Raw genomic sequence first — 10,526 nt, 5'->3', positions numbered from 1 at the left:
ATTTATTAAATTTAATAGGAAGACATACAAGAGCAACACTTTCTTCTTGATTGGTAGCAATTTACATCTGAACACGCTCGTCCAACCTTTCTCTCCTTATTTTCATTAGTTTTTTATTCACCCTACGCATGCAGCCAATAAAGAACAAATTGTCTGACATGCAAATTTGAAAGGGCATCACTAAAACTATAAATGAGTTATAGCAAGGCCAATGACACTTGAAATCAAACCATCCAACAAAGGAAGAAACACTTCGTGAGGCACTAAGTATAGAATCGGATTGAAAAAATGGTACAAGATTATTTTTTAGTTTGAAGCTCAAGGTCCCCTTAATATCCTATAAATTTCCACAGAAAAACGGAACCACAATGTTAGAAATACTCATTAACAACAGTAATTAATGCTTTTATAAGATAAATATTTATTAAAATATTTTTATCTAAATATATCCATGTGGGATCTTGTTTTGAAGGATTTATTGCAAGAAATCTGATAGTGTAATCGAAATTTAATTTGGATGTTTAGTTTTGCGGTTATGATTTTTTTTAGTTTGTAAACATGGTCACTGCACGCAAATCTAGGTGACTTCCATGTTGGTTATGTGCATGTGTTAGTGATGGGGCCCATGTGTCAACAAAGGGACTGGAGTCATGACTTCACCACATGTGGTAGACGGGTCCTTTTCGTAACTTTTAGTTGTAGATATATATATATATATATATATATATTGACGGGTTGATCTTATCCCAATAAAAAACATGTCTAAAGCGTGTTTGTAAGTCTCCTACGTCAAAACACGAGCCAAAAACAATTTGGACCGATCTTAATCGGTTCAAAACACCGGAAAATAAGTCTAAGGCCTTGTTTACTTGCAAAAAGTTTTGCAAAATGTGAACAGTAGTATTTTCATTTGTATTTGACAAATATTGTCTAATCATAGTCTAAGTAGGCTCAAAAGATCCGTCTCGCAAATTACATGCAAACTGTGTAATTAGTTATCTTTTTACCTATATTATGTATGTGACACAAGATTTGATGTGACGAGAAATCTGAAAAATTTTGCAAAATTTTTTAGGAACTAAACAAGGCCTAACTAGTTCTCAATGTTTCCTCGGGCTTGATGTTGGAATTTTAGTTGGGCTAGGCCCATATAAAAAATTCAAAAATTCCAAATAAATCTAAAAGGCGCATTCATGTGAGCAAAGAGAAGATGTGGGGAACTCTTTAGTCCTATCTTGCTTAGTGCAAGTGGAGGTAGTCATATTTAAATATGGAAGTCCTCCCCACTTCCTAAAGTCTAGTGTGAGAAGGAGAAAGGGACGCCCACACACACACGCTCGCTTCGCCAGGCCGGGCGGAGCGAAGGACATTGCGGGAGCATGGTCTCCTTTTACGATTTTAGTTTGCAGAGTCCTCAATGATTTAAATTTGCAGAGTCCTAAACGATTTAGATCATGATCATGACATGAGGTCGGTTGAACAAGACTATATATGTAGCCTATCGGCCACACCAAAACAAATTCAATTGAGCTAGGGTTTTTGCCTCTTCTCGTCGTTGCGCCGCCGTCGTAGTTTTTCCAGTACGATCATTTGCGTGCACCGGCAACCGAGCGAGGAGGTCTCCGGAACCTTCGTCTTTGCGATCCTATATCGGGAGAGGACGAATAAGTTTTTTGAAAAAGTTTTCCGTGTGACTGCTCCCAATCTTCACGATGGCTCATGGGACGTCACCTCCACCGTCGTCTGCTCGTGACATCTTTAATGGGAATGTTCCTCCGCCACTCGTTGACGACCTCGATCTCGTGCCATCATCACCAGCTTCATCGCCATATGTATCTCCACTACCAGCGACCACATATCCCATCGGAAGGTATATTTCTCGTGATGTAATGTTGTCATTCGTGTTGTCCAATCTATGTGGTGTACGAGCCATGCTTGCACCAGTAATCTTGTTCATGCTATGCAATATGTTGTTGGATAATGCTAGTATTCATGCTTTGCTTAATCTAATTTTCAAAGTTGTCATGATTTATATTTCTGGTTTTAATCTTAAAAAAATACCTAATTACTTCACAATTCAGTCGCGACACGCGGTTTGGGAATCCAGCTAGATCGGTTTTGGTTGATTGGACCCTAGAACTCTTTTTTCTTTGTCCAAGCTCCAAATACAATGATCCAAATACTTTTCTTAATTGCCTCGATACCAGAAACATTGTGATTTGTGATGAAGTCCTTTATACATTATATTTGACCATTTTTGTCGTCAACACCCTCCTTATCAACAATAAAGTCCACTAAAACCTTGTCCATTTCGAGTCGACTGAAAGCGAAGCTCTAGAGATGCGCGTAGATTAATGATATGCCGTCAACTACCTAATTAAATTAAACCCACACAGTCTAATATATCTAGAACTAGAGAAGCCATCCAATCCAACAGTGATGTTCACTAGTCACTGCCTTCACATACGCCCGTCGCCCGGTAAACGTACAGTAAACCGCACGAGAGAGGTAGCGCACGCACAGCGCAGGGTGCGTAAGCGCTTGCGCTAGCACGTACTACGCCTGCTTTGTCGCTGCGAGACCGCGTGAGTGACTACGATCCACGCTATGCTCCCCCCGTTTTGGCCCTCGGCCACGCAGGCACACCGCAAAGCAAAGCCAAAGCCAAAGCCAAAGCCAAAGGGCCCTCGGCTTCGATCGGGGCAGGCAGGGACCATTCACAGCGACGGGAAACGGCACGAGGGAGCTGTGGTGCTGAGCTGAGCTGAGCAGAGCACTGTGCTGCGTCTGACCGACACCGACCCAGTGGAAACTTTGACCGTGGTTGGGCCCAGGAATCAGCGACGGTGACCCGGCCGTCACCGTCGCGGAACAAAAGATCATGGCACTAACCAAACCCCCCGTTTCGACCACGACCACGATCCAACCATGCATCCAGAGACCACCCAACCAAAAAGCTGTCGTCTCGTTCTCGTCTGACTTGGCCCGAGCGGTAGTGCCCTCACGTGCATGGGTTTACGTTTACCCGTGCCTCATCGTGATTTTTTATCATATATCCACCGGGACCCGGAGAATCAAGTTGAAGTCAATCCGCCCGTATTTTACTCACGCCGAGATCATGTATTCATGTCAACGCCCCCTCCCGCGCTGACTTGATGCTTCTCCTCGTCTCACCACACCCTATAAATACGCTCACGTCGCTCGTGTCCATCGTCGTGTGCAAAACGGCAAAAAAAAACCACCAGCGACAGCGAGCACGACACAACCGCGCGCCTCAGCCGACCGAGATCGACGCCGGCCGCCCAGCCCGACCCCAGCTCCTGTCCGGTACGGACTCCGGTCGGTCGGTCGGTCGACGATGAGCCGCGCGGCGAGCGGCGGCGGAGCCGGGACCGGGAGAGGAGGAGGAGGAGGAGCGGAGCGAGCGCACCGGTGCCGGTACAGGGGCGTGCGGCGGCGGGCGTGGGGCAAGTGGGTGTCGGAGATCCGCGTGCCCGGCACGCGGGAGCGCCTGTGGCTGGGCTCCTACGCCGCGCCCGAGGCCGCCGCCGTCGCGCACGACGCCGCCGCGTGCCTCCTCCGCGGCGGCGGCGGCCGAGCGGCGGGGCAGGCCCACCTCAACTTCCCCGACCGCGCCGCCTGCTACATCGTCTACGGCGGCAGCCACGGGCACGGGCCGCCGCTGTCGCCGCGCTCCGTGCAGCGCGTCGCGTCCGACGCCGGCATGGCCGCCGACGCGCAGATCGTCGACGCGCGGGCGGCGGCGGCGGCTCTCGCCGCGCCGACGACGCGCGTCCAGCCCGCCGCGTTCGCTGGCATTGGCGCCGCGCAAGGTGGGGCACAAGGCGCGGCGTGCGCGCCGCCGCCGTATAGCGACGGCGCTAGCAGCAGCAGCAGCAGTACGTATTGGTCGACGCCGAGCGCGAGCGCCAGCAGAACCTCCTCCAGCACTGGCAGTGAGCAGCCGCTTGTTTTTGGGGATATTAGCGTAGACGACATAGAGATCTTGGTCTGATTATTAGGTACCAGTATAGATCAAGATTACAATTACAACATGTACCATTTCGGTGGGACTATATATATATATACAACAAATGGAGGAAGCAAAGATTCCTGTTATTATTACGTACTATTTATTAAAAGTTCGATCCAATATGTTTTTAGAATTTCGCCAAATACAAAGGCTACTGTAAACAGAAGGTTCTGGATAGATGACGGCTTGCAATTTGACTCCTTGACTTGAAGAAGACGACAGTACGTGGTCTGTGGCGCTTGGAGTTGGAGGCTGTGCTGTCTGTGAGTGCTCACATTTCGGTGCGCCGTCCATGCGCACGTGCGGGACTAGGTGCTCGGTCGCCCTTACCTTGTTCGGATGGCCATGCATGGCTTGGTCGCAATGCCCGAGTTCGTTCAATCAGAAGGCAGAAGAAGGCGTTCTTTGAGGAGGAGTAGTAGTAGTAGTGGGCTCTCTCGGACTCGGACCGTCCAAAAAGGCAGCGCCAATGATTCTGAGCTCGGTGGAATGGAATGGAATGTTCGACAGGCAGAATCCATGGGTCCGGTCCGCGTGCTCCAGGGGGAACCGGCTACCACACACATGACTCTCAGGAGATGCAACAGCATCCAACAAGCCTTGGACAATACAATTCTGAATTTTGGAGACGCATTCTTTACGCACGAATTCTGGAATGCAGGAAACGTTCCCTCAGAATCCATCCATCTAATATAAAAGAGCTCAGGTGGAAATGCTAGTATTTTCTGATGACAACCGCAAGTAGCACCTATTTCATTCAGTACAACCATAGCATAACAGTTGCCACGTGATCCTGTTCGTTTTCGTGAAGTCTGACTTACGCTGATGCTAAAATATTGTGAGAATAAAAAAACGTTATTCTTTTGTTGAAAATACAGCTGAAATAGTACTGCACAGTTTAGGGCCGTAACATGTGAATCAGCCTATTCCAATTATGAACCGGCGTGAATCTTGTTCACCGTCGCCGGCGGTCAGCCGCTCAGCGCGACAACCTATACTTTTCTGATGGATCGGTCGCCGCTCGTCATCAGTAATGGAATGGCCGAATGGGCTAGTGGCAAGTCCGTGAATCAGATGCGAAGGTTTTTGGCGCGACTAGGTTCGGATCATCACTTGCCAAAAGGTAGTGCCATGCCTTTTGAGCTCGATCGGTGGAATCTGTGGTCCTGCACTCCTCTCCGGGTTCTAGCTAGTAGCCGCCAGAAGACGCCACTTCTTCCGTTTGACGGAGCAGAGGAATGTTCCAGAACCCCACCCACGGGTTCGGCAGCCTTGACCGGTTTTCGCTTTCAATTCAACCAGGAGCGAGTAACTTTCAAGTTTCAACGGGTTGGTACCGTCAGTAGGCAGTCGCAGACTCTCAATTCATCATTCAACAGCATCCAAGATTGCTTTGGAGGCACCTATCACCTAATGTCTACCCACACACTCCTGAACTCTGCAGATTCCGTTCAACCCTTAATGCAAAACACCTAGTAATGAGTAAATATGTTTAGTACAGTAAAGTCGGGATACATATTATGAGAACGTTTAGGACTGCTCCGCTCCAGGTTTAGGTTTTTTTTAGCTCTGCTCAATGTTTTTTAACTAAACGGTTTCAGTTTCGCACATGCTGTCAAAGTCAAAGAATGAAGTTGAGTCTAAAGAGGTGTTCCACAGACTCCAATTTTTTGTAGGGCTGCTCCACGGTAGAGTTTGTAGAGTAGAACTTGTAAAGTAGTCTCAAACACCTTGATACAGAAGAATACATGTGCACTAATATGGCCTGATGCACAAGTATTATGAAATGCAGCGAGTGCACTTTGCATACTTCAATAAAGAAACACTTATGATGTGTGATTCATCAAAAACGCTATCTTCATATTCAGCAATTGCTGAAATCCATAGGCAGGCAGCCATTATATAGAGCCTATTTCAGTATAATCAACGCATAACAGTCGCTACATGAAGCAGGGGTAACAAGCGAGTCACCCTATTCCAATTATGTACAGACCTGACCATAAGCCTATAACAAATTATTACATCTCAAATGAGCAAATGCCTACGAGCTGTCCTGCTTCGGTTTCTCGCTGAGCTCAGAGTATTGGCCTCCCATCAGCTGCAGTATCTCAGTCCAGAGGCAAGAAGGATCGCCCGTCAAGGCATCGCTGATCAGCTCCGTGCTGCAAGACGCGACAGCCCAGTATCCTGCCCTGATCTCACCCAACAGCTGCTCGTAGTCCCAGGCAGCATGCCCGACGTAGAACCTCAGGTCCTGTGTCCTGATCGCACCACTTTTCATCAGAACGGCGGCCTTCTCAAGGTCAGTCCGGAAGCCGTAGCAGATGCCCGGTACGACTTCTTCGAACCCCTTGAGACGCGAGCTGTCGTCGGTCCTCACCAGGAACATGCTCATGTCGACAGGGCCTCCGAAGAAGAGGGGGGAATCACCGAAAGGGGTTGCCTGGTCTTGGAACGTTGGATTCACGTGCTTGATCTTTGTGTAGAGGGGACGATTCAGGATAACTCCGAACGGGCCATCGAACGTACCTCTTGAACCAAGTCTAAGGATGAAGATGACGGTTCTTTCAAAGATGCTATCATCATCAAGCGCCTCAGTAGCAACCAAAACACATCCTGCCTCTGGCATTGTAATAGCATGAGCCCACTTTTGAGGGAGCTGTAATGGATCTCCTGACGATGGCTTTGACTCTGTGGGAGTGCTTGGATCCACTAATAGCTCCTGATTCAGAGACAGAAGCAGATATGAAAAACCAGAAGGTATAGGGCTGTGCTGACTAGCTGGTGACAATTGGCTTGCTGAAAAGAATGGAAATTCTCTACAACAACAAATTTTATTAAACAATGAAAACTAACCTACAACAACATACAAATAAATGTAAGGGGATGCAAAACAATGGCTTAAGTGGTACAGCCTTGATATAATGAATAATGATATAGCAGCAATTTTTCAAGAATGGAAAATCCACTGTTAGTGCTCCTTTTCCCCCCCAGATAGATTATTCAGAATGATTCATTTGAAATCACCATTCTATGGTGCAGCATTGAAAATCCTAATTCTAGGACCACCCCGACGAAACTTCTTTTTTTTTTCAAAAGAAGATTGTGCTTTGCATTAAGAAGATGAGCAAAATTTGCATGACCATTTATATGACAGTCTGAGACAGGCCTCAGATGGCACAATGGCACTAGAGTTAAAGCTTAGAAAAAATTGCTTGCCTCAACCAACTACCATTTCCTGCTAGTACATGACAAGCTTATACCCTGTTGAAACCTGGAAGTAATATCCCTGTGCAATTTACCAATGCAAAGCCATAATGATGTTATGCACTTTTAGCTTAAATGAAGTGTGGACCATAGTAGCACAGTAGTTATGACCCCAAGTTGGAGTATTAATACAATTGGTGAAACTAGCAATACTCAGAACAGCATCTTGTTACCAGTTTAGGTAGATAACAAGGAGTGAAATGACAAATGCATCGATGAACCAAAAAACATTAATTTCAGTACCCAGAACATGTTGCATCTCCGGACATCTATTTCAAGCATATGGAAAATCTACCAGCACTACAGATTGTACAGAACAGCCCAGGCTCACCTGTTCCCGACGCACAAGGTTTGCCCTGACATCTCGCCAGTAGTTGCTGCTAGAAACATTAATCGGCTTGTTTGTTTTCGTCTCGTCATGGGGTTGGTTCAACCCAGCAGAGGTATCCCCAGTTGGGGTAGATGCATCATCGTGCCCTGCATTAACAAAAACCATCAACTGAGCAGAATCAAGGCCAGGTCCACGTCCTAGTTGATGCTCTCCAGTGTAGTTTTGTCATTTGTGGAAGGGTAAACCAAAGCATTTCTAATGTGGCCATCACGCTGGATTGATCACATGTTTTGCACATATACTTAAGTCATATATAAGCCTAATGTATTTTGTCTACCAAAATTAACAAAACGTAAAAACACAGTATTATCGCAATTCACAATCAACAAAATCCTATCAACTAAGTGCGGAGCAAGATCAACATCTGAGTATCTGGGTCTCGCCAGTCTCACGAAAGGCACGGCGCCTCAACTACAAATCGCATCCTATCAACAGGTAACGAACCGGATCCACGAAAAGGCTGCGACCTGGGATACTGCACATGCGATGCGAATCGCCCAAACATCCTATAACCCACCCACAGGCCCAGCGATTCGAAGGCATCGGATACACACGAGAAGGACCTCACCGGAAGACGACGCCTTGCTATCGGCTTCCTCGCCGCTGCTGGCCTCGCCACCGCCGGGACCGTCCTTCCTCGTGCCCCCCGACGCGCGCACCGCCACCAGGGGCGCCCACACGGGGCTGCGCCTCAAGAACCTCCGCCCAGCCGCCGCCGCCGCCGTCGACGGCGACGCGAGGGAGGGCGGCGCAGGGTGCCGCGGCGTGAGGCAGGGTCCGCCGGCCTTGGCGTTGTTGAGGGCCCACATGTCGGTGAGCGAGGCGAGGCCTCGGCCGCTCCGGGGGTCGGTCGGGTGGGTCGCCGGGACCGCGAGTGTGCAGTTGGAATTGGAACCGCTCCGCGACCGCGAGTGATGGACGAATTGTATGGCTGGGTCGTCGGCTCGTCGCGAGTTGCGATGAAGGCGGATTTGGCGAGTGTGGAAAGCGCCTTTCTTGTCCTCGAAAATATCTCCAGCCAAAATATAACAATGATGATGTGGGACAGGTACAGCAGCCATTCATCGTGAGAATTTTATTAGAGTTCTATTCTCGTTAATTCAGGTGTCATCATGTAGGCAAATACGATAACACTTGCTCCTTCGATTCTAAATTATAAGATATTTTAATTTTTTTTAAAAAAATTATAATTTTACTATAAACTTAAATATATATACTATATCTAAACATATAATAAAAGTAATAGAATTATTTAGAAAAATCAAAATATCTTATAAAGTAGAACCGAGAAAGTGACATGTAAGAGTCTATTTAATGTAAAATAGGATGATTCTACTTATTTGGTTGGAAGGGTGATGTAAATAAAATAATAGATTCACACCATCAAGTAGGACCATTAGACAGTCATATAGCCTCTTTTTTATTTGCTTAAATTTATCTATCAAATCAGTCAACTATTTAGTAGTGTTTTTCTCTCCTAACATTATAACAACTATCTCCCCTCTTTAGAGCAAATCTATTCATACAACAATTGCTAGGTGCATGAATCCTTGCAGCCTACCTCTCATCTCACTTATATAGTAGTTACATCTTCACTATTAATACATAACACATTTGTCTCTCTCACAAAGTTTCTTAGTTTCTGTGCCTGAGCCGGCTGTAAGCTTGCATCCCACTTCTCCTCTGTATCGTTCTCTCACTATCTCTCTCTTTCACCTTAACATTTAATCTGCTTATAGCCCCTTAGGCTTGGTATAATTTCCAAAAATTTTAAAGATTTTTCATCACATCAAAACTTTAGACACATGCATGGAGCCATACATGGAGCTAGCAGTGGGGCTAGGGGGCTCCAGCCTTCCTAGTACTTTTCTTCTAATTTTAAACACAAATGTATAAGGTAGGGTGTGCTGAGACATTATTTTTTATGATATATTTTGTGAATTTTATCCTTGATTGATGTTTCCAATATAAGGCCTTTGTTTAGTAGGTGCGCGAAAAGTTATTGGGTGTCACATCAGATGTTTCATAGGATGTTGGAAGGAGTATTTAGATACTAATAAAAAAACTAATTACATAACTAGCCTGGAAACTACGAGACGAATTTATTAAGCCTAATTAATCTGTCATTAACACATGTGGGTTACTGTAGCACTTAAGGCTAATCATGGACTAAATAGACTTAAAAGATTCGTCTCATGATTTTTAACCAAACCGTGTAATTAGTTTATTTTTTATCTATATTAAATGCTCCATGCATGTGTCCAAACATTCGATGGGATGAGTGAAAACTTTTTGGATGAGGAACTAAACAAGGCCTAAAAATACTTCAATCTATTATATTTTTTTCTATTTTGAGGGGTTATCGTAGAGCTAAGTCGATGTAATACTTTTGTTTAGCCTCCTCTAATTTTTTTCTAGCTTCATCTCTGATGAAGCATTAAATATAGACAAAAACAAAAACTAATTAGATAGTTTGTCTGTAATTTACGAGATGAATTTTTTGAGTCAAATTAGTCTTTGATTAGACAATAATTGTCAAATACAAACAAAATTACTATAGTAGCCAAAGCTAATTTTTTTTTGCAAACTAAACAAGGCCTTATTTATACTTGCTCTTAGTTGTTGCCTTGGCTCTTTGTTGCCAAGCGACCATCGTCTGCTCCTTTGCCCGACTCGACCACATATCTTCATCCTCGCCGGTCGCCGCCTAACCGCATGCCTCACCCTGGCCTTGTTTAGTTCACTCTAAAAACCAAAAAGTTTTCAAGATTCCCTGTCACATCGAATCTTGTGGCACATGCATGAAACATTAAATATAGACGAAAATAAAAACTA

At 45.6% G+C, this 10,526-nt stretch overlaps 2 protein-coding genes across 2 annotated transcripts; one reads left to right on the top strand and one right to left on the bottom strand.

Moving 5' to 3' along the window:
- Window positions 3,030–4,125, top strand: LOC8076973 (dehydration-responsive element-binding protein 1H). Its single transcript, XM_002441071.2, has one exon. It carries the CDS (start codon window positions 3,359–3,361, stop codon window positions 4,013–4,015), a length of 657 nt encoding a protein of 218 aa, XP_002441116.1. The 5' UTR covers window positions 3,030–3,358; the 3' UTR covers window positions 4,016–4,125.
- Window positions 5,868–8,665, bottom strand: LOC8076972. The gene is made up of 3 exons (XM_002439773.2): window positions 8,260–8,665; window positions 7,632–7,777; window positions 5,868–6,755 (listed from the first exon to the last, which is right to left on the bottom strand). The coding sequence occupies exons 1-3, from the start codon at window positions 8,498–8,500 to the stop codon at window positions 6,075–6,077; spliced, it is 1,068 nt and encodes a 355-aa protein (XP_002439818.1). The 5' UTR covers window positions 8,501–8,665; the 3' UTR covers window positions 5,868–6,074.

This window comes from Sorghum bicolor, chromosome 9, assembly GCF_000003195.3.
Source record: "Sorghum bicolor cultivar BTx623 chromosome 9, Sorghum_bicolor_NCBIv3, whole genome shotgun sequence".
Classification (NCBI taxonomy): Eukaryota; Viridiplantae; Streptophyta; class Magnoliopsida; order Poales; family Poaceae; genus Sorghum; species Sorghum bicolor.
This window is presented reverse-complemented; position numbering and strand designations above follow the sequence as displayed.

Excerpts from the sequence above, each read along its gene's own strand:
- LOC8076973 (XM_002441071.2), top strand. The coding sequence starts at position 3,359 with ATGAGCCGCGCGGCGAGCGGCGGCGGAGCCGGGACCGGGAGAGGAGGA.
- LOC8076972 (XM_002439773.2), bottom strand. The coding sequence starts at position 8,500 with ATGTGGGCCCTCAACAACGCCAAGGCCGGCGGACCCTGCCTCACGCCG. Across the intron at positions 7,778-8,259 it reads TAGCAAGGCGTCGTCTTCCG|GGCACGATGATGCATCTACC; the intron begins GTGAGGTCCTTC and ends TTGTTAATGCAG. Across the intron at positions 6,756-7,631 it reads ACCTTGTGCGTCGGGAACAG|GAGCTATTAGTGGATCCAAG; the intron begins GTGAGCCTGGGC and ends TCTCTGAATCAG.